At 48.8% G+C, this 24,285-nt stretch overlaps 1 protein-coding gene across 1 annotated transcript; it reads right to left on the reverse strand.

Moving 5' to 3' along the window:
• Positions 1-703: 703 nt before the first annotated feature.
• LOC119454607 (WW domain-binding protein 2-like) lies at positions 704-8,853 on the reverse strand. Its single transcript, XM_049668129.1, has 3 exons — positions 8,721-8,853; positions 2,978-3,127; positions 704-723 (listed from the first exon to the last, which is right to left on the reverse strand). Exons 1-3 carry the CDS (start codon positions 8,833-8,835, stop codon positions 704-706), a joined length of 285 nt encoding a protein of 94 aa, XP_049524086.1. The 5' UTR covers positions 8,836-8,853.
• Between the last annotated feature and the right edge of the window lie 15,432 nt (positions 8,854-24,285).

A 24,285-nucleotide genomic window follows, 5' to 3' on the forward strand; every position in this document is an offset into this window, starting at 1 on the left:
CCGAGCTCGGCGAGCGAGGAGCGCCGCAAATGTGCGACGCAAAAGAGCAAAAACAGCGCTAGCACCCAACCGAACAAAGCGCTGAGTCCACGTCGCTGTAGTCATAAGCGAAAATCGTACGTGAATGACAGCAACACCGGAACGCTTCGTGCCTATTTGTGCCTTTAAAGCCTTTATTCTTGCGTTTATTGCCGCGTATAACACCGCGTTGGCCGTGGGCTTTCATAATTGCCCAGTCGCCATCCATGATCGCGTCGATAGCGGCCGCAGTTTCTTCAGCAACAATTGCGGCAAACAGTAGTTTCGCCTTCACCCGGTACGCACGTTGGCTGCGTGCCTAAAATACAGCGTAGTTGCCATCCATGACTGCATGGATGGTGACCTTGGTTTCGTCCAAAGTTGTTGCAGCAAACGGTAGTTTCGTTCTGACTCGGTGCATGCGTAGGCTGCATGCCTTCAGCACCGCAAAGTCGCCGTTCATGATCGCGTCAATAGCGGCCGCGGTTTTCTCCACAGCGGTTGTGGCAGTTTCATTTTGACTCGGTGCGAAGCTGTCGAGGTTGAAGAGCACCGGCAACATCGCGATGGACAGAGAATCTTTTGGCGATCAGCTTGGTGCCGAAAACATAATTGGGATGTGCGGGCGGTAGTGCAAAGCGTGTTGCAAATGAAAGCGCATGCCGCAGCCGTGCTACGAAGGAAGTCACGAGGCCTCGATTGCCGCTGCAAGAGCCAATGAGTCACGAGATGGCGAGAATTCCACCTTTCGCTCTGCTTTTGTGCAAAATAGTGTTACGAAGAAGACGGTTCTCTCTGGTGCTGGTGGCTGTCCACCATCTTGGCTACTGTGTCTCTCTTATACTGTAAATACAGTGTAAATAGTCCCGCCTTGTGCCGTTTTACGTAACATCTTTTTGGTGGAAGTGCTGGGTAGTTCCCTGTTTCGATCACGGAGCTTCGCAACGGCCGCCTCATCACGCTTGCGACCATGTCAGTCGGTGCGGGCACATCGTCTTCACCCCCTGCCCCTCCCGTCGCTCCGACCTACATCGTTCTGCCTCCTGCTCGTGATCCTGGCGTATTTTCCGGCCAGGATGGGGTTGACGTCAACAAATGGCTCAACCTTTACGAACGTATCAGTGCCGGCTACAGGTGGGACCCGACCCTTATGCTCGCCAACGTGCTTTTTTACCTCGATGGCCCACCGCGAGTGTGGTTCGAGACGCACGAGGCGGAAATTACCAGCTGGGACTCTTTCAAAGAGAAGATCCGTGACCTTTTCGGTGACAGCACTGGTCGGCAGCTTGCTGCGCGTAATGAACTTGCAACTCGTGCACAAACATCCTCCGAGTCATACGTCTCGTACATTCAGGACGTTATTGCTCTTTGCCGCCAGGTTGACGAGCACATGTCTGAGTCCGAGAGGGTTTCTCATGTGCTCAAAGGTATCGCCGACGATGCTTTTAACCTGCTCGTCTATACCAACGTTGATACCGTCGACACAATCATCAAAGAGTGCCGGCGGTTTGAACACGCGAAGAGCCGCCGTATTACCCAGAAATTCACCCGGCTGCCCAATACGGCTGCAACTTCATCGTGTGATGCCGTTCGTCTGCCCCAGGATGAATGTCTCTCGCGTAGCATTAGCAACAGGATTTGCCCATTCATTCACTAAATAAAGGCGTGTTGACATAGTAAGCATTTGCTTATTGTTTTTTGGATACCCTCGATAATTCGACAATCAGCCATTTTTTTCGGTCCCATGAAATCGGAATTAATGAGGTTCTACTGTACTTCTAACTGATGAGGCGATCGTCACGAACGTGCTTACATCAGATAGCGACAGCGACAGTGACAACGAAAGCAATGACGCGGTAGGGAAGGCCCTCGCTGGACGCCCTGCAGATGATTCAGTCCTTCCAAGGCTTCATTTTCGCTGCGCTACGTGGAGCACCTGGATGCCTTGGAGAAGGACGACAGCAAGCTTCGCCTAAGGCAAGCAAGGCTGACGGACATGGGGTTTTCTCCTGCAAGCCAGTGAAGGCGATTTTGCCCCAGCATTTTTTCTGGATTTCTCAAACTGAGAGGCTGCCGCGGAAACCTTCTCGCATTTTTTAAAAAGACTCTTTTGGGGCCACCGAAGCATCAGAGCTAGCATGTCACTTGCCGCCTGTGGCTCCTCTTTGCAGTTGTAATAGCACTGCCATTATTGAATGCCGACAGCCGTAGCTTGTTACATATGATTGTGCAGGAAGCAGAGTTAACAGTTCAACGAGTCAACACAATCGGCAGCAAGATGAAGGAAGGTGGTGAGGAGGGGGCACTGGCCCACCCCGCTATTATAGTTTTATTACAACAGCTGCGTCATCCCCTTATTTTCATTTTTTTCATGCAACCCGGTTTCGAGGCACTTGAATATTGTTAAAGTGGGTTCAACTGTACACATAATTTTGAGAGGACAACCGTGTCAGTTTGAATTAAGCGTGTTCAAATTAGATTCCACTGTACTTTTCTCAGAGCAGCTAACACTATGTAGAAACTGCGCGATGCTGTACCGCCTTGATGATTGATGTCGAACAGATGTAAAAGTTTCATAGCCAGAGTGCAAACGCCATCGTTGTTTTAACATGCACCCCATGACAGTTATGTACATGATAGTTATGTACAGTTGTTTAACATGATGACATCAAAATTCATATTTCTCTCGCTTACACTCATCCAGTACGTATGCAGAACACAACAATCGGTATTGTATGTCATATGCTCACGTCGAACAGCTTGCATCAGACACATAGCCGTTTGTCTTACACAACATGTCGATCTACCTGGGAACGCATTGCATAATCCGAAACGATGCTGGTAGCCAGCTACCCGCAAATGCTTTGCATAACATCGATTCCCACAGTGCATGGGATCTACTTCAATTTTTTAAATAAACAAAATAAATTCAATAAATAAGTAAACTAAACCAGTTTACCTGGAGGTGCATCGGGAAACACGTTGTAGGGTACGTTGAAGCCGTAGTCGACACCCTGTCCTGGCGTGTATGCAGGCGGAGGTGGGCAGTAGTATGGACCCGGAGGCGGGAAGTATGGCGGAGGAGCCATTCCAGCCGCATGCTGCGACGCTGCAGTGCATGGATGCGACAGCCAGGTGAGACACAGCCATTTTGCAAATGAGGGGAGACGCACTCAGCAATGCCCCATTCACTACCCAACCCCCAAATGTGTTCCCACAGGGTCACTTCTTGTACAGAAACATAACAAACACAGACACAAACGCAAACCACGAGTAACCACAGGCAAGAAACCACTGCAAGCGGCACAGATGTCAAGTGGGAGTTGCATGACACAAATGCAGTAGGCAATGTTATCGGCATGGCACCATATATAAATACACCAAAAATTACTTATCTAAATGTGGAAAACACATTGAGAATAAGCATAATCCACGAAAAGAAAAAATATTTTGTAAAATTTTTCAGCAATAGGGGGGAAACACCAGGCAGCAAACTGGAAGTGGCTTCACCCCAAGCCAGTACAGGCTTCGTTTGGAATTTGTACAGACAGCTCTCATCGTATGTGAACCATAGGTGCACATTTCATTTGCTTTACGTGACGTGTGACACTACTGCAGCCAAAGATATTGAATAGGTCTGTCTCCTCTGCGCATACTTTCTAAAGATAAAGTGAGTCGCGTGCCGAACTTCCTCCTCGTCCTGTGTTCTTGCTCTAAACCAACAAATGACCCTTACTGCCTGTGATTCAGGGTTGGCCGAACACATTCAGCCAGAAACTTCATACATAATACCGAAACTCATGAAGAAAAAACTAGGCGCGTGTGAAAACAGACTAGCACATTTCTAATCAAATTTAATTAAGAAAAAAAGTTAATTTCTAATCGAATATCAGAAAGTTTTTCATAAAATTTAATGCTTACCAATTTTGGCCAAGAAAACACGGTGATGCACATGCTAAGGAGTCTCCAAGCATTGTATAACAAGAATGTAGAAAGCTATCAGTAACTCGGGTACATAGAAATCAAGCCATACAGTATGGCCTACTCTTATTAAAAAGGCAACACCAAAGTAGCATGCCAGCACGGATTACAGCTCAGTTCTAGTATGGTATGAAGGTCTGGAATATGTTTTTTTTTTATGAATAGAATTTCCGTTGAACAGAATGAAGTGATTTTTCTCTGAAACTAATGAATTAGTGATGCTGATTTCTACTGGCTTTCAACAAAGTTCTCAGTTTAAAGGGATACTAAAGGCAAATATTAAATTAAGCTAAAGATCATCATAGATTAGCGCTCGAGAATCTCTAAGGCATCAATATTATCGCGAACAGAGCCTTAGTAATCAAGAAATTGAGGTAAATGCAGGACACGATTAGAGACTCCCCCGGGACATTCAAGCACTTGCCTGAAGACGAAGGCACTCCTCATCTAAATTCTTTGACTACTACGCAGGAATCTGTGTCACCCGATATACAATACACAGGGCCATATAAAAACGAACTGATCAAAAGTGGTTAAACAACCGGTGCCCCTGGAGCTGATATACAATGCCACTCAAAAATGATTTGGAGACCTCACTGAGCATGCAGAGAATGTGCCCAGTTGGTAGCATAATGTGTATTTCAGCCACCAGAGATTCGTGTTACCTTCTGGAGGTTTGTGTAGTGCCCACATATTGCCTGCCTACGGATGTCCCGAGCCAAGAATGCAATGCTGCTGATGTATGAAGCTCCGTAGATGATGGCCATCATGTAAGGAGGCCATGCTGGCCAAAGATTATTGTATACAACGTAACCATACCCAGACAGGTTGCTGAAAGTGCTGCAAAAATCAGTTTATTGCTTATCACACTTAGTTTAATAGGCATCAGCTAATAGTTAATAAACACTAACTGTGCCAGTTTAATGCAGCACATAATGTTTATTATCTGTGGCAGTTGCGAGTGTGCATGGCAGTCCTTACAATAACCTCAGCCCACTTAGGTAACCAGAGTGGACTGTGGGCCACAGCTTTAGCACCAGCAACCTACAGTTAAACCTGTTTATAACGAACCTCCATATAACGAATTCCTGGATATAACGAAGTTTTTATATTCCCCGCCGCTACTCCATAGAAGCACATGTATTTGAGACCTCTACGTAACGAAGTGGCAGCGGGAGACCCCCTCGATATAACGAATATTCCCCTCTGACAACCTAGAGATTTCGCCCCAAATTTCGTCATTATTGCGCGAGCAGCAACCGGAAGCACCTTCTCCGCCACGACGGAATGCGAAGTGTGCGTCCGTGCGTTTGCGACGCGGGCCTGCATCCCTCGATCTAGCGATCTTGCCGCCGCGGGTGTGACCTTTCCCCCTCCCGTCATTCAAGCCTGATCCTGCCGCTTGCTGCAGCTGGCCTAGCACGCCAAGCCGGCACTCTCTCCTTTTCCGGTTGATGTTGCCGACGCGCTGGTACACGCCGTGACATATCACACTCGATGAACGCGGACACGCGCTCTCAAACGCTGTCAAACACTGGCGGCGTGTGGAAGCGCCGCTGGAGAAGCGAGCGAAGTGACCTTCGTGCTGTTGTCTATCGCTCCAACGTAAACTGAGCGCCGAGAACACACAGCACGCACAAAGCTACGAGCCGCCGACGCACCTACACTGCTATAGACTCTACCCCAACGCAGATCACTTTCAAGATACGGCCCGTGCGACCGTGTGCCGCCGCGCAGTACGCAGTTGATACCAGAGCACAACGCTGCCCGCTATCCCTCCCCCCTCACTCCCTCGCCAGTGCCTCGAGCGCAACGGAAGAAGGCGCGCTTCCTCCCTGCTTTTCTTGCGCACGAGATTTAGAGGCAGTCAACGCGGTCGCACGTTTTCACTCGCACATACAGTATACGGCGTGCGGCGACTGTGTTATCGTCCTTGGACCTTATACGGAATATCTATGAGCCAAAACCAATTTTAGGGCCACAACGTGTCATAGACACCACCTTTATATAGCAAATACGGATCTCAAGGGCCATAGTTTAGCTGGCGGAAACTGAAAATACGTCATAGTTGTCGCCCCCGGCACTTTGGGCAGCCAATGCCATCGTCAAGCTACCAAGCAAAGCGACATGAAAAGTCAAAATGGCCGCTCGGGCCGGCGCGGAGAGGCAGTTCGCAACGTATCATGCGGGAACGGTCCCACAGTTGGGACGCAACAGCAGGGTTACCATTGCATTGGGTTCTATGGGAGCTGTGCCGGGACCGGCCGAAAACAACCTAACAGCCGGGAAAACGCAGCACCCGGGAATGTAACAGCGGGGTTCTGCTGCAACACTATACGACGCTACGATGCCATCGTGACGCTCGCTCTTTGTTTCCGATGCCTCGCGCTTGTGCGAAACGACGCGCGTCCACGCATCCGGTACCTGGTGTGACATTCCAAGGATCAGTGCCTCGACGAAAATGGAAAACGGGTGCGCGTCACAATTAAGGGCACGTTAGAATCGAGTAAATACGGTAAGTGTTTCTTTTTCGAATTTTTGTGAGAAACCTGCATATAACGAAATCCTCTTTATAACGAAGTTTTTCGGGAATTTGTCAATTTCGTTGTATCCAGGTTACTGTATATAGTAAAGTTATAAAGAGCCTCTTCATTTGCAAGCGATGTTATGCTCGTGGCATGGGTAAACAGCAATAAAAATTTGGCTAACACAACTAAATAGATATAAAAATGTCGCAGTTTCGCCCGAAAGGCGAAGCATCGATTGCGATAGCAAATTAGTAGACGCTATTCAGAGTAGGGATAGTAGTTTTATCGGCTGCATAAACTTGGACACATTGGCTTACTAACTGAATTAACAATCGCGGTGTCAGCACGAACAAGCAAACATGAATAGATCACACTGAATGACCGCAGCCAATGACTGTCAAAACGCTGGCAGCAAGCGCAAATTCGCGCGGTCTATCGCTTCAACGGAAACTGAGCGGCAAATGCACAGCCCATACAAAGGTCAGAGCCGTGTGGAGATACGAGATGGTGCGGGCGACCGCCGGGCAGAGAAGTTGTTAGCAGAGGAGAAGCTGCCCCCCCCCTCCCCCCCTCTTCCCGTTTTTTGCTTTCGCGTGGGAGATTGAGTGGCAAGATACGCGCCGGAGCACAGCGCCGCCCCGCCTCCCTCCTTCCCATACCCCAACGGCCTTTCGCGGGACGGTCGCGTTTGCTTTCCGCCGGCCGTTCGCCCTCCGTTATAGCGCGCGTCCCCCGCACGCTTTCGCTCGCGCATACGATGCGCGGCGACGATTTTATCGCCCTTGGAATCTATACGGAACCTCACGGCGACGGCAACGCTGACGGCAGAAATCCGGTTGAAGTGTCCATATCGCAATAAAACAAAGCTTCGTCATGCGACTCTGATGTACAAGAATGAGGATGTATTTTTAACCCGGCCCGGCCCTGCCCGGCCCTGCCCGGCCCGGCCCTGCCCTGCCCTGCCCTGCCCTGCCCTGCCCTGCCCTGCCCTGCCCTGCCCTGTCTGTCTGTCTGTCTGTCTGTCTGTCTGTCTGTCTAGACGCCTACGTCCTTGTGCTCTCGTGGTCGTTTCGTCAACTTGGTATGTACCAAAACGGGCATACTATGACAAGAGTATATGATGAATATAAATGGTATGTCATTACATGAATGTCCTGACATGCGTGTCATGTAGGCCATGAAACAGCTGCTACGTATTGGTGCTGTCATGGTCCTTCCGTAACTTGGTAGGTACCAAATTGGCATAGTATGACAAGAACGTATTATGAACATAAGTGATAGGTCATCACATAAATGTCATGATGTGCGTATCATGTAGGTCAAGACAATGACTCGGTGAAAAAATTTTATTCAAGAACCACTGAAATGGGTTCGGATGTGGATACTAAGTGAAGGAAACACTAAAGAATGCTGGTAGAAGTCAGTCATGAGCATGACTCAGCATAAATGACAATGAATCAGCAAAAACAGATTACCCCTCAAAAACCACTGGAATGGGGTCTGAAGTGGGTACTAAGTGAAGGAATCACTGAAAGATGATTGTAGAAGTCATAGTCATGACCATGACTCAGCAAAAATGAGAATCACTTACCGAAAAAGATTAACACTCAAAAACCAATGGAATGGGTTCGGATGTGGTACTAAATGAAGGAAAGGCTAAAGGTTGATGGTCTCTTGGGTGTTGCTAAAAGGACTCCTGAGGAGTCATGACATGAATATCATGACATGCGTGTCATGTAGGTTATGAAAGAGCCACCCACGTCTTAGTGCTCTCATGGTCGTTTTGTGAACTTGGTAGGCTTCCGCACACTGCTTCGCATAACATCGATTCGCACAGGGCGTGGGATCTGCGGGCTTTTATTTATTTTCCCATCTTTTAGGAATTAACGAAACCCTGACATAATGAAATTCTCGATATAATGAAGTTTTTCGCTGCAAGTACAACTTCGTTATATCGAGCTTTGGCTGTATCATACTTTCTCTCTTTTTGTATACAAGAAGTGGCTTTCTTTAGCATTTGTTTCTTTTGTTCTCTATAAATTTCCCAGTGGCATAACTGAGTAGTACCTGCACTACCCTAGCTTTAACAGTTTGCACATGCACTTCCCATTAATAAAATTTTAGTGCACACTCCACGCATCTTTTCGAAGCCATGAGAACAGTCCAGTGGAGCAGCAGAGGGGCGGTGCTCACCGATCTTGCCGGCCTCCATCATGGCCTGGCCAAACTCGATGGCGCCGCCCTTCATGAACTTCAGCTTGAAGGCGCATTTACCCGTCCAGTTCCCTGCAGACACAGAGGAAGACATCAGTCTATGTGCAGCATTGCTTTCTTCAAGCACATGATCATCTCACACATATCAATGGCTGCTGCACACATCATCACGCATGCGTTTTGACAGACACAAAAGACAGTGGTAAAGCTGGCCATTACTTGCGTGTTCTAGTCATGCATTGTTTGTGGCCTGAAAGAAACTGGTGCAACGTGGCTCTACTCCAGCAAATGCTGTTGCTACACAATGTGACGCCCGTGCTTGTCATGTCAAAGAGCTAGATGGTGTCGGCATGAGAGATCTATGCGCGTGAGTGCGCTAAATTGCTAAAGCACTAGGGTGTCCTGCTGAGAGGCCGAGGTTTAATCCAGCATCAGGCATGGTTTTCAGTTTTTTAAATGCGAAGCATTTCTTGGCAAACATTTGCCACTTCGACAGTATCTATCTATCTATCTATCTAGCCGTCTACGTCTTGGTGCTCTCACGGTCATTTCGTTAACTTGGTGTGTACCAAAATTGGCATAGTATGACAAGAGTATATGATGAACATAAATGATAGATCATGACATGAATGTCATGTAGGTCACAAAACAGCCGGCTTCATCTTGGTGCTCTCATGGTCGTTTCGTTAACTTGGTATGTAACTGGAATGGGTTCGCACATGGGTACTAAGTGAAGGAAACACTAAAGGACGATAATAGCAGTCATAGTCATGAGCACGACTAAGCAAAAATGGCAATGATTCCTTGAAAAGATATTAACACTCAAAATCCACTAAAATGAATTCGGACATAAATGATAGGTCATGACATGAATGTCATGACCTGCATGTCATGTAGGTCATGAAACAGTCGCCTACGTCTTGGTGCTCTCATGGTCATTCCGTTAAATTGGTCGGCTCCCTGCACTCTGCTTCGCATAACATCAATTCCCACACGGCGTGGGATGTGCCGGCTTTTTTTTTTGTAAGAGGCTCAAATAGATACAAGACAGGAACCTGCCTGCCTACTGCAATGGGCCTAGAATGAGACAATGTTTTGCATTGATAATTTATTCAAAGATAATTTTAAGAAATTTTAGACTTTATCCTCATGAATAAAGGTAAAATTAGACGTTCCACAAGGCCCTGTGTTAGGGACAATCTTGTTTCTAATTTATGTTAACGATAGTAGTAACCACTTGTCTTCACCAATCAGACTATTCACAAACGATTGCGTAGTACACCGGCAGATTGCTAATACTGGCGATGTGAGTGCACTGCAATCTGACATCTTCGAGCGTGTGTCAAGCTCCATGCATTACTCAGAAGCATTCATAAAATATAAACAAGTAGCTGAACTTAAGTCACTGGATCGTAAATGCCGACCAAATGAACCATACAACCGTCCATTTAATATTGCCGAGCTGAGAGCTGCCTTGAGCGTATGCAGGAGCTCTACACCGGGAGCTGATAGAATCATGTATGACATGATCAAAAACTTACACACTGACACGCAGATGGCACTTCTGGGCCTTTTCAACTCTATCTGGGCTGCCGGATACATCCCATCCTCATGGAAGCAAGCTATTGTTATTCCAGTTTTGAAGCTGGGTAAAGACCCTTCCTTGGCGGCAAGTTACCGCCCGATAGCTCTCACAAGCTGCCTGTGTAAGCTTTTTGAAAAAATGATTAATCGCCGACTTATACATTTCCTTGAACTGAACGATATGCTTGATCCCTATCAGTGTGGCTTCAGAGAAGGGCGGTCCACAACTGATCATCTTGTGCGAATTGAAGGACATATCCGTGATGCATTTCTACACAAACAGTTTTTCTTGTCGACATTCCTTGATATGGAAAAGGCGTACGACACAACTTGGCGTTACGGAATTTTAAGAGACTTGTCGGGAATGGGCATCCGTGGAAATATGCTAAACGTAATAGAAAGCTATTTGTCTAAACGTACCTTCCGTGTGAAAATCGGCAATGTTCTATCACGTGAATTCATACAGGAAACTGGTGTACCCCAAGGAGGTGTGCTCAGCTGCACACTGTTTATCGTGAAGATGAACACGCTTCGTGCTTCACTACCGCCAGCTATTTTTTATTCTGTCTACGTAGACGACATACAAATAGGTTTCAAATCCTGCAACCTCACAGTCTGTGAGAGACAAGTACAACAGGGCTTGAACAAAGTGTCCAAGTGGGCAGACGAAAACGGATTCAAGGTGAACCCCCACAAAAGCTATTGTGTTCTTTTCACCAGGAAGAAAGGGCTTGTTGCAGATCCCACTATCGAAATGTATGGACAACGAATACCTGTCAACAAAGAGCACAAGTTCCTAGGCATCATACTTGATTCTAAACTTACTTTCATTCCACATATAAAATATCTCAAGGTGAAATGTCTAAAAACAATGAACTTACTAAAAATTTTATCTCACACATCCTGGGGTAGTGACAGGAAGTGTTTAATGAATCTTCACAAGAGTCTCATTTCATCACGACTGGACTACGGTAGCGTGGTATATCACTCTGCCGCCCCTAGTGCGCTGAAGATGCTGGATCCCGTCCACCATCAAGGTATCCGCCTGGCCACTGGCGCTTTCAGAACAAGTCCCATTGAAAGTTTATACGTCGAATCAAATGAGTGGTCACTCCATCTGCAGAGAACATACACCAGCCTCACATATTTCCTTAAAGTCCGCTCTAATCATCAGCATCCATGTTTTAATACCGTTAACGATATGACGTGTGCTACACTTTTTGGTAATCGTCCCTCTATAAGACAGCCTTTCTCATTGCGTGTCAGGGAGCTTAGCGAAGAAATGGATATCCCAATTCACGACCATCGCTTAATGCCTTCAGCGAAGCTGTTACCACCTTGGGAGTGGCAGGTGGTAGCATGTGATATGTCCTTTGTAGAGGTTACAAAGCACGCTTCAGAGGTTGAAATCCGAATGCATTTCCTAGAATTACAGTCCAAGTACCCGTGCGCAGAATTTTACACAGACGCTTCTAAATCACATGCCGGTGTATCCTATGCAGCCGTCGGCCCGTCCTTCTCGGAATCCGGCGTGCTTCACCAAGAAACAAGTATCTTTACGGCTGAGGCCTACGCAATATTGTCAGCTGTAAAGCATATAAAGAAATCAAAACTTCAAAAAACTATTATATTTACAGACTCTCAAAGCGTCGTAAAAGCCTTGAAGTCACCCTGTAAACAGAAAAACCCTATTCTCATTGAGCTCTATTCTGTTCTTTGTAGAGCATACGCAGCTAACCAACATGTCATTATATGCTGGGTGCCTGGGCATCGAGGCATCGAGGGCAATGTTCTTGCCGACCAAATGGCCACATCAGTCACAACAACCGCTATTAACCCTACAGCTGCTGTTCCTGCAACAGATTTGAAACCTTTCTTGCGAAAGAAACTGCGAAGCCACTGGCAACGCTTGTGGGACGCAGAAACAAGTAATAAGCTTCATTTGACTAAGCCACAGTTAGGCTACTGGCCCTCCGTAACAAAAACACGACGAACTGATGTCCTATTCTGTCGTCTCAGAATAGGACACACCTACGGCACCCACAATTTTCTATTGAATGGTCATGATCCTCCAACCTGTGGTAGATGTGGCGACAGGCTCACCGTCCTCCACGTCCTCCTGGAGTGTCGGGAAGCCGAAAGAGAAAGAAAGAAACATTTTCCTCTAGCATATCGCTATTGTGTGCCTCTGCATCCCGCCATGTTTCTTGGTAAAGAACCACTCTTTAACACCAAAGCAGTCCTCGCATACTTGAAAGATGTTGTGCTACATGTTATTAGCCCAGCAAGTTCGTAGCGCATCCTCTCTCAAGAGGATGTTGCTGTGATAGTGTTTTTACAGCACATGCCTACAAGCTCTTGTGGTTCAAGGGCTCTGTTTAGGCACTTGTGCTTCTGGCCAATTCTTGTACCTTTAATTTTTTGTAACTCGTATCATTCTTTCGCAATGCATTGTTCATGTCCATAGTACACATAATCAATCATTGCCATAATCTTATTACTTATAAGTTTTACGCACTTTACAGCGACTGATTTTAGGCCTCTTTACAGCCATGCCACATCTAATGTTCATGTAATTGACTATTCATATACCACTAAAAGTCATTACCATCGTCTTGGCGCTCTTTGGCCACATCTGGCCCTTGCGCCAATAAACCACAATAATCATCAACTGTGGTGGTGTAAACAAGCGGATACTTCCCGTGTTTGAACCCCGGTGCCGGGCGCCGACGCGAAGCGGCGGTCGTTGGGGTGCTGCGGAGTGCAACGTAGCAAGACCCCAAATAAAAAAAAACTGCTCCAATCAGGTAGACTGCTCCCTCCCTGATGGTGAGATTATATTTGGATCATCAAAATAGTGATGCGTTTCTTTAGGAATACCATCGTTTCTCTTTCGCACCCGCTTGTCCTCGCGCCGGCGCATCCAGCACCCATCCTTCAGTTTTTCGCTATTTGTTCGCTTATTAAACCTCTGTTCACAGTACGAATGGTATGATTGGGATCGTGAAAGGATTATCTACCATTAAAGCTCAACTTCCGGTTTCTCTCTAGTGTCCCTTTAGGTTATATGAAGTAATACCAAGTGATCCTACGTTATAAGAAGTCTATAAGCATTACCTCGTTGTCCGTCGCATCGGGGAACGCCACGCGAAGCACTTGCAGTCCGAGCACACGTAGGGGAAGTGCGGCGAAAGCTATGCGCAGTGTTCGGGCGGCGCGCAGCAGGCGAAACGCCGGGGTGACGTCAGGCTGCGGCACCAAATGCGTACTTATATAAAAAAATGTCACAGTTTCGCCCTAAGGGCGAAGCAATGAATGCGATAGCAACACAGCAATGTCATACGATGTAAGGTGAGCGGCTTTGGTAGCAATATAAATTGTAGTAAACATGAGCTGATTAAGTAAGCAGGTGTGCTGCGCCGTAAGTAGACCGACATGAAGAGAGACTCGATGACCACGAGAAGGCGCGTGTGAAACGGTGGTGTTGATGAGAAGCGCTTCCCGTGGGCAGCGCGTGCGAAGGGACACACCTGTAACGCTGCACTGCCGATCCGGGCAGCATTACATGTGTAGCGTGCGTTGTAAAATGTGGCCCGACTATTACTAACTGAATGAACAAGCGTGGTGTGAGCGCGGACAAACAAACATGAACAGATCACACTGAATGACTGCAGACAACGACTGTCAAAACGCTGGCAGCAAGCCCATACGCTGCAGCGGGCGAAGAAGGTACGTGCGGTCTATCGCTTCAACAGAAACTGAGCGGCGACTGCACAGTGCATAAAGGTCAGAGCCGTGTGGAGATAAGAGACGGTGCGGTCGAGCGACGAGCGCGTTTGTTGGCAGAGTAGAAGTGCGCCCCCCCCTCCCCCCTCCCCGCTCCCTCCGGCGCTGGCTTCCCGCTTCCTTGCTTGCGCGTGGGAGAGATAAGAGACTGTGCGGGCGAGCGACGAGCGCGGTTGTTGGCAGAGAAGTGCCACCTCCCCCCCCCCCCCCCCTGCTCCCTCCGGGGCTGGCTTTCCGCTTCCTTGCTTGCGCGTGGGAGATTGAGTGCGTTCGCTCTCCGTGATAGCGCGCGTCCCCACACGCTTACGCTGGGGCATATGGGGCGCGGCGAAGATTTTATCTATACGGAACCTCACGGCGATGGTGACGGCGACGACGACGGCGACGCCGACGGCAGAAATCCGGTGGAAGTGTCCATATAATTGCTATCGCAATAAAACGTTGCGAGGCGAGAAGGTGGGTAAGATTTTCGACGCTGCTCGACGAGTGTCCCATTCTGATCTCGTCGAAAAACTCGGAGCCGCCCCCAGAGGCGCCGGCAACAGTCACCAACGCCGCGCGCGCTCGGTGCGACCGCGGGCAAACCGCCGACGGCGTCGACAACAGTTCTCCGCGTTGCTGGTGCTGCTCCATGTTCAAGTTTATACAGCTGATAAAAGTACTATCCTTACTGCGGATAACTCTCTACTAATTTACTATCGCAATTGATGCTTCGCCTTTCGGGTGACAGTGCGACAATTTTTTTTTCTTTCTCTCTCCCGAGCATAGAGCGCGACGCGCGCACTCTCTCTGGCTGTCATTTTCTGTCATTTTCTGTCATTTATCTGGCTCTCATTTTCTGTGGGTAACGCAGTGGCAGGATTGCCGGCGTCGCTGGTTGCCATGGCTACGGCGCGACTGGCTTTTCGTGAAACGCGCGCGTTTCACGGCTGGCTTAAACAGCTTCGCTATTAAAAATCGGAAAGTGCGACTTAACTACAACCTACAGACGTGATAGCGTCGGATTGTAGTTTGAATGTACGAGAAAACATAATTCTGTTACGACGAAACTCAAACACAAACCCCGTTTCCAGCATTTCTACCATACTGACACGTATACATGTTTATCTTTCACGGGTGGCCGCTTTCCACCGGCTAACAAATGTTAAACGTTATCGCTCGGCGCAGGACGCGCCTGTGTCGGAGGTTTCTAGAACGTTATCGATGCTTCTTTCCGTTGCCTGTTTTCACAGACGCTTATGTTATCTGATTGTGTGACCGATGCGAATTGTCTAGAACTTTCTGGAAGACACGCGGGCATCAGGGATTAATCTGGAACCTTCGATGACTCAGGTATAAAAGCCGACGCGTTTCGCCGCTGATCGGATTCCGACGATCGCCGACTGTGTTCGCCGCTATCGTTGTGCTTCAAGTGTAACTTGCTTTTGTGGGCACAGGTTCACCCAATAAAGAATCAGTTTCGTCATTCCCAGTTTTACGACTGTTTGCTTCATCGTCACTACTACGTGACATCTGGTGGAGGTGCTTTTATGTCCTTGTACCGGACCCCCCCGTCCAGCCGTGAGCCAAGCCCACACCGTCTAGAAGACGTCGACGCCTACCCCGACCAGCGAGCTAGTCGCAGGCTACTGAACCTGCCACCGGAGTACGAACCCCTACCTGAGAAGACCAAGAGGACAAAAGTCATGACCTCGGCAGCAGCTACCATGACAGCCCCTGTGCCAACATCTGCGGTCGTGATGCAACAATCCAGGGAGCCGCCGCCTTTCCGCGGTTCGCCATGTGAAGACGCCGAAAGCTGGCTGGAGGCATACGACCGGGTCGCTACGTTCAACAAGTGGGACTGCGACGAAAAGCTGCGCCATGTTTACTTCTCTCTTGAAGACGGCGCCAGAACCTGGTTCGAGAATAGAGAACGTTCACTAACAACCTGGGACCTCTTCCGAGCCGCCTTCCTGGACACCTTCACGAGCGTCGTCCGTAAAGAAAGAGCTGCAGCCTTGCTGGAAAACCGTGTACAGCTCCCGAATGAGAGCATCGGTATGTACACTGAAGAAATGACTCGATTGTTCCGGCACGCCGATCCAGCTATGCCCGAAGACAAGAAAGTTCGCTTGCTCATGCGGGGAGTTAAGCAGGAGCTATTCGCCGGACTGGTACGGAATCCACCAACAACAGTCCAAGACTTTCTCTCGGAGGCTACGACGATCGAGAAAGCACTGGACATGCGCAACCGGCAATACAATCGCCGTTCGACGCCACACTACGTCGAAGTCCAAGGACTTTCCGACGACCTACGAGACACCATCAGGGCGATAGTACGCGAAGAGCTGCAGAAGTTGCTACCGTCGTCGCAGCCTCAAGTTGCTTCCATCGCCGATATCGTGCGGGAGGAAATCCAGCAATCGCTAGGACTTCCCGAATCGCCGCAACCCGAGCCGGAAGCGCTGACCTACGCTGCCGTCGCCCGTCGTCAAGGCCCCGCTCCGCGCTCGCACCAGGGCCCCGTAACGCCGCAGTTCCGACGTCCACCACCGCCGCCGCCAGCACGCCCGCCCGTCGCCCAGCGCAGCTACCAGAGGAAGACGGACATTTGGCGCGCCCCCGACCACCGCCCGCTCTGCTATCACTGCGGGGAAGCCGGCCATGTCTACCGCCGATGCCCATACCGCGAGATGGGCCTACGAGGGTTCGCCGTCAACGCGCCGCGTCCAGTGCGGGGTGAACGACCGCGCGACATTGCCGACTACCTCGCCGGAGCCCAGTGGCAACCCCGACGACCCTCACGCTCGCCGTCACCAGGCCGCTACATCTCGCCGCATCGTCATCAGTACACCGGTCCCACCCGGGGCCGATCTCCCAGCCCTTACCGGGGAAACTAAAGGCAGCAACCGATGGAGGTGCGGTTGCTGTACGACGCAATGCCGAAGATCCTCCGCCGACGACGACGACGATTCGCGAATCATTACGATGAGATATCAGCACGCCGCCTAGCAACAGCCTTGACAGCACTTCGCCGCCTCAAGAAGACCGGCCGACGCGACGTAGCAGCAGCGGAGCAAGCCGACGGAGCCGTGATCCGACGCCACGACTTAACCGTAATGCTAGACGACGGTCTACCGACTTAGACGTGCTCATCGACGGTCATAACGTCACCGCTCTCGTCGACACTGGCGCCGACTATTCCGTCTTCAGTGGCGCGTTCGCCGCCAAGTTAAAGAAGGTGAAGACGGCCTGGCAAGGATCTGATATCCGGACAGCTGGAGGCCACCTAATAACGCCGGCTGGAATCTGCACAGCCCGAGTCACGGTAAACAACCGCACTTACCCGGCGAGCTTCGTAATCCTGCAGCACTGCTCCAGGGATGTCATCCTAGGCATGGACTTTCTAAACCAATACGGTGCAGTCATCGACTTAAGATCCAGGTCGATAACGCTTTCAACGCACAACGCGCTACCACCGGATACAAGCATAAGTTACCATGCCTTGAATGTGCTTGAAGAACAAGTCACCGTTCCGCCTCGCTCCAGCGTAATGATTTCCGTCGGTACCGAAGTGCCTGCAGACATGGAGGGCATCATCGAGGGCTATCATCACCTACTGCTCGACCGTGAAATTTGCGTCGCTAGAGGCATAGCTGAGCTACGTGCAGGGAAAGCAAGGGTGATGCTCACGAACTTCAGCCCTGAATACAAGCACATTAACAAAGGCACCACGGTCGCCTACATCGACGAAATAGTACAAGCCAGCAGTGCTTTTGCCTTCACGGATTCCAGTGCACCTGCAACGACGACTATAATACCTGAGCCAACTTTCGACGTCAATCAGAACCTTCCCAGGCATAAGAAAGAACAACTAAAAGCTCTGCTCCTGCAATACACGGACTGCTTCTCGTCGTCGTCAAAAGTTCGACAAACCCCTGTCGCCAAGCACCGCATCATCACCGACGAAAATGTCCGCCCACTCCGTCAGAGCCCGTACCGAGTTTCGGCGCGCGAACGTGAAGCCATAAGGCACCAAGTCGACGAAATGCTACGCGACGACATCATCCAGCCGTCCAAGAGTCCGTGGGCGTCCCCCGTGGTGTTAGTGAAGAAGAAGGATGGAACCCTACGTTTCTGCGTCGATTATCGTCGCCTCAACAAGATCACGAAGAAGGACGTATACCCCCTCCCACGGATTGACGACGCGTTGGATCGACTCTACAACGCAAAGTATTTTTCGTCGATGGACCTCAAAACCGGCTACTGGCAAATTGAAGTCGACGAGAGGGACCGGGAGAAGACTGCCTTTATAACACCAGACGGACTGTTCCAGTTCAAGGTCATGCCATTTGGTCTTTGCTCGGCACCTGCGACTTTCCAACGCGTCATGGATACAGTACTGGCAGGCTTGAAATGGCAGACTTGCCTTGTCTATTTGGACGACGTCGTTGTGTTTGCCTCAAGCTTCGAAGAACACCTGCGGCGCCTTGAAACAGTTCTTCATGCAATCAAAACCTCCGGACTCACGTTAAAGCCAGAGAAGTGCCGCTTCGCATATGAGGAGCTCTTGTTTTTGGGCCACGTAATCAACAAGTCTGGAGTGCGCCCCGACCCTCAGAAAACTGCGGCCATCTCCAACTTTCCTCCGCCCGCTGACAAGAAGGCAGTGCGTAGATTTCTTGGACTGTGCGCCTATTACAGGCGCTTCGTCAAGAATTTTTCACGGATCGCTGAGCCACTGACGTATCTCACGAAGGCCGAGGTCGAGTTCAAGTGGGAGACGCCGCAAATCGAAGCATTTGAAGAACTGAAGCGACGCCTGCAATCGCCGCCAATACTTGCGCATTTCGACGAAAACGCCGATACTGAAGTCCACACCGACGCAAGCAGCGTAGGACTCGGCGCCGTTCTTGTGCAGAGGACTGACGGACTAGAAAGGGTTGTAAGTTACGCTAGCCGGTCGCTATCGAAGGCGGAATCAAATTATTCCACAACAGAAAAGGAGTGCCTCGCCATCATCTGGGCTACATCAAAGTTTCGCCCCTACCTCTATGGCAGGCCCTTTAAAGTCGTGAGCGACCACCACGCCTTGTGTTGGCTAGCTAACTTGAAGGATCCTTCAGGTCGCCTCGCACGATGGAGTCTGAGACTTCAAGCATTCGACATCACCGTCGTTTACAAGTCCGGGCGAAAGCACTCTGACGCCGACTGCTTGTCTCGCGCCCCCGTCGAACCGCCGCCACAGGACGACCCGGATGACGACACTTTCTTGGGACCCATCAGTGCCGACGAATTCGCCGAACAACAGCGAGCCGACCCGGAACTAAGGAGCCTTGTAGACTACCTGGAAGGCAAGACCGTCATTGTGCCGAAGGTGTTCAGGCGAGGATTGGCGTCGTTTTTCTTGCAAAACGACATTCTTCTAAAGAAGAACTTCTCGCCTCTCCGAGCCAACTACCTCCTCGTGGTACCCTCAGCATTGCGTCCAGAGGTTCTGCAAGCTCTCCATGACGACCCAACGGCTGGACACCTCGGCTTTTCCCGCACGCTCGCGAGGATACAAGAAAAATACTACTGGCCTCGCCTCTCTGCCGACGTCGCCCATTACGTAAGGACATGCCGAGACTGTCAGCGACGCAAAACACCGCCGACAAGGCCAGCCGGACTTCTACAGCCGATCGAGCCACCTCGCCGACCGTTCCAGCAGATCGGGATGGACTTACTGGGGCCTTTTCCGACGTCGACGTCGGGGAATAAATGGATCGTCGTAGCTACGGACTACCTCACCCGCTACGCCGAAACAAAAGCCTTGCCCAAAGGCAGTGCCGCCGAGGTAGCCCGATTCTTCGTTGAGAACATCCTCCTGCGTCACGGTGCCCCAGAAGTCCTCATCACCGACAGAGGTACGGCATTCACGGCTGAACTAACTCAAGCCATCCTGCGATACAGCCAGACAAGCCATCGCCGCACCACCGCCTACCACCCGCAGACGAATGGCCTCACCGAGCGCCTAAATACGACCATCGCCGACATGCTGGCAATGTACGTCGACGTCGAACACAAGACGTGGGATGCCATCCGTCCGTACGTGACCTTCGCATACAACACGGCCATGCAAGAAACGACGCACATGGCGCCGTTCAACCTGGTCTACGGAAGGAACCCGGCAACGACGCTTGACGCCATGCTACCGGACGTCACCGACGAAGAAAATCTCGACGTTGCCACCTATTTGCAGCGTGCCGAAGAAGGTCGACAGCTCGCCCGCTTGCGCATCAAGAAGCAGCAGAGGACCGACAGCCGACACTACAATCTTCGACGACGCAACGTCGAGTACCAGCCCGGCGACCGTGTTTGGGTCTGGACTCCGATACGCCGACGAGGACTTAGCGAGAAACTGTTGCGTCGCTATTTCGGACCATATAAGATAATCTGACGTATTGGCGCACTGGACTATGAGGTCGTGCCAGACGGCATTTCGCAATCACAGCGGCGCCGGGCACGACCTGAAGTCATCCATGTGGTGCGTCTTAAACCTTTCTACGCCCGCTGACGACATTAGGTACTTTGTTACTTTGTTATTGTTTTTTTTTGTTGTTTATAACGCATTGTTTTGTTTTCGCTTTCGTGCTTGTAGCATCGGGACGATGCTTTTTAAGGGGAGGGTATTGACACGTATACATGTTTATCTTTCACCGGTGGCCGCTTTCCACCGGCTAACAAATGTTAAACGTTATCGCTCGGCGCAGGACGCGCCTGTGTCGGAGGTTTCTAGAACGTTATCGATGCTTCTTTCCGTTGCCTGTTTTCACAGACGCTTATGTTATCTGATTGTGTGACCGATGCGAATTGTCTAGAACTTTCTGGAAGACACGCGGGCATCAGGGATTAATCTGGAACCTTCGATGACTCAGGTATAAAAGCCGACGCGTTTCGCCGCTGATCGGATTCCGACGATCGCCGACTGTGTTCGCCGCTATCGTTGTGCTTCAAGTGTAACTTGCTTTTGTGGGCACAGGTTCGCCCAATAAAGAATCAGTTTCGTCATTCTCAGTTTTACGACTGTTTGCTTCATCGTCACTACTACGTGACAATACCAACAGTGGTGCACCCAGGTAGGTTACTTGCGATAACCCCATCTATATGGCGCTCGCCTCCTCGGCAGCCTAAAATGGTAGCGGCTCGCAGAGGCGAAGGTGCAGAAAAAAGGAAGCTGCAGTTGCCGGGAAGCCTGATGATTATTCATGGATCGTTCAATGCTATCGCGTTCCACTCTTAAAGGCGAAGCTTAAGCGTCCTCCAGATTTTTGTTGCTGCTGCTCCTGCCACCATCGCTGCCGCTGCTGCAACTGCAGTCGCCCCCGCCTCGGCCACTGTTGTCGTCTTCGTGGTCGCTGACTGCCACAGTAGTGGCCTCTATAGAATCATGCAGGGAAACAACAAATGATACCCAAATACACGTGTACCCTTAGCGTAGCAAATATACGCCACCAAACACACAAGTACTTCATCAAAGAGAAATGTTTTATGTCATTTTATTTTTTTCTATTTTTTTATTTATTATACATTCCCACATTCGCTCAGAGAGCATAACAGGGGGGGGGGGGGGACATAATATAAATGCAAAACAGTAGTAATTAAGGTTACATAACAAAAAGAACACGGTGACGAATAATACAGTACAGGCAGCATAACTATCTCCAAAACAAAAAAAGAAAAAAGAAAGAAAAGGACTATATGTACATATATACACATATACACATACATGTGCACATATACATATATAAATACACATACGCACATATACACTCTCATAAATATATATATATATATATATATATATAGTAGGCCAGCAAACGCGAGAAAAAAATTAACGTCAAAACACACGAACTGATCACATGGCAAGCAGTTCACTGTAAAAGGCTGAATTTGATGTTTTAGAAACGGTGTCCTCGGGCAGAGCGTTCCATTCATTGATGGTTTTGGGGAAAAAAGAATATTTTAACAAGTTTGTTCTTGACTTTATTGGCCTTACTTTTAATGTGTGTTCACGGCGATGGGATATGTAATGTGGGCTAAGCATGTATTTTGATTTATTAATGCCAGTATTGTTGTAAAAAATCTTATGAAAAATTTGAGACGCAAGCAACGCCGGCGTTCGGCTAGCGTCGAAAACTCTGGGCGTATTTTCATTTCTGTGGCGCTACTAGATCTGCGATAGTTCCCAGTGATAAAGCGTGCCGCTCGGTTTTGTACGCGCTCTAGAATGTATTTAAGGTTGTCCTGATAAGGGTCCCATATCGTGCACGCATACTCAAGAATAGGCCTCACGTATGTCGTGTATAATAACTTCTTAGTTGCCAGAGGACAGGGGTGAAAATTTCGAGCCAAGAACATTAGTGTGTTATTCCCTTTTGCGGCAATCTCAGCAATGCGATCCAGCCAAGTAAGATCGCTTGAGAAGAGAACGTCGAGGTACTTGGCCCCTGTTACACTCGGAATGGTTGAGTTGTTCACTCTGTAAGAATGGGAAACGTCAGTTTTTTTCCTAGAAAAGCACACGTAGTTGCACTTTGATTCATTTAGGGTCATGCACCAAGTAGCACACCAGTTCGAAATTTTATTAAGGTCGTGTTGAAGAACTTTGATGTCACTTGGATTGTTTATCGAGCGGTAAACAACGCAGTCATCTGCGTACAATCGTAGGTTGGACTGGATGTTTTTAGCAATATCGTTAATAAAAATAAGAAATAATAACGGGCCCAGAACAGACCCCTGCGGTACTCCGGACGTGACTGGAACAGCTGATGAGCAACCTCCATTTACCACTGTTATCTGTCTGCGATTTACGAAGTAGTTTTTTAACCAGTTCATTAGGTCAGCGGGAATTTTTAAAAGCTGAAGTTTGTGTATTATACAATCATGTCGTACCCGATAGAATGCTTTTTTAAAATCTAAAAACAAGCAGTCAACGCTAGTACCTTGATCTAATGCAGTTATGTCAAAAGAAAATTCCGTTAACTGTGTGTCACAAGAAAATCCGGCGCGAAAACCATGCTGTTCTGCATAAAAAAAGTTTTGCGAATTCAGGTGCCTTTTAGATTACTGTGTACGATGTGTTCCATAATTTTCGAAGCGCCACATAGAAGAGAAATTGGGCGGTATTGTTCCAAGTTATTTTTGGTCCTTTCTTATGGACAGGAACCACATGAGCAAATTTCCATTCCTCCGGCATGATTCCTTCAGATAGTGACGTCATATACATTGTGAAAAGAAGATTACTAAGAGAGCTAGCACATTCTTTCAGCACGCGATTGGGTATGCCGTCAGGACCTGTCGCTTTGTTTGTGTCTAGGCTGGTAAGGATTTGAAAAATACCATGAATTGATAAAGTGATATCGGGCATTTCCTGAAGAACTGAGGCGCATGACGGTAACGTAATATCATTGCGGAATTAGCAGAAAAGGCGGACCTGAAATAGTCGTTGAAAGCAGTGGCTATCAATTCATCATTTGTTATCGTGCCATTGTCAGACGTGATGCATTGTATACCAATTTTCTCTTTCCTGGTTTTTTTGGCAAGCTTCCATATGATTTTGTCATTGTTTCGAATCTTTGCATCTAAAGTACTGAAAAAATGACGCTTCGCTTCACTAATTTTCGCTTTACAAATTTGCTGGACAGAAAATAATTTTTCAGAAGGAACTGGCATTTTGCTTTTTCTGAGGTTCTGAAAAAGACGGCGTATTTCGGGGGTGATCCATGGTTTATCTTTCCGACGTTTGGCAGTTAGAAATGTTGATGGTATGTGCTCCAAAATTAGTGCAAGTATTTTATCTTTCAGTACGCTCCAAGCAGTGTTAACATCTTTTTCTGCGCAAGCCTCTGTGAAAGCTGGAAGAAAATTAGTTAATTCACTGTTCATTGACTGGTAGTTTCCCTGATCGTAAAAGTATATCAGTTTTGGAGTAAGCCGAGCTCTATTTTGGTGTGGATAAGAAACGCTGGTTAAAACGACAGCGTGGTCGCTGATACCGGGAACACAGATAGGCGGAGACACCAGATCAGCTTCATTTGTGAAGAAGAGATCGAGGGTGTTGGATGACAGATGAAAGACTCTGGTTGGAGACTCGACGCACTGAGTAAGGTTGAAGCTACTTGTGAGGTCCAACAACGCAGAATGTAATGAT

Source organism: Dermacentor silvarum, chromosome 5, assembly GCF_013339745.2.
Source record: "Dermacentor silvarum isolate Dsil-2018 chromosome 5, BIME_Dsil_1.4, whole genome shotgun sequence".
NCBI classification, from domain to species: Eukaryota; Metazoa; Arthropoda; class Arachnida; order Ixodida; family Ixodidae; genus Dermacentor; species Dermacentor silvarum.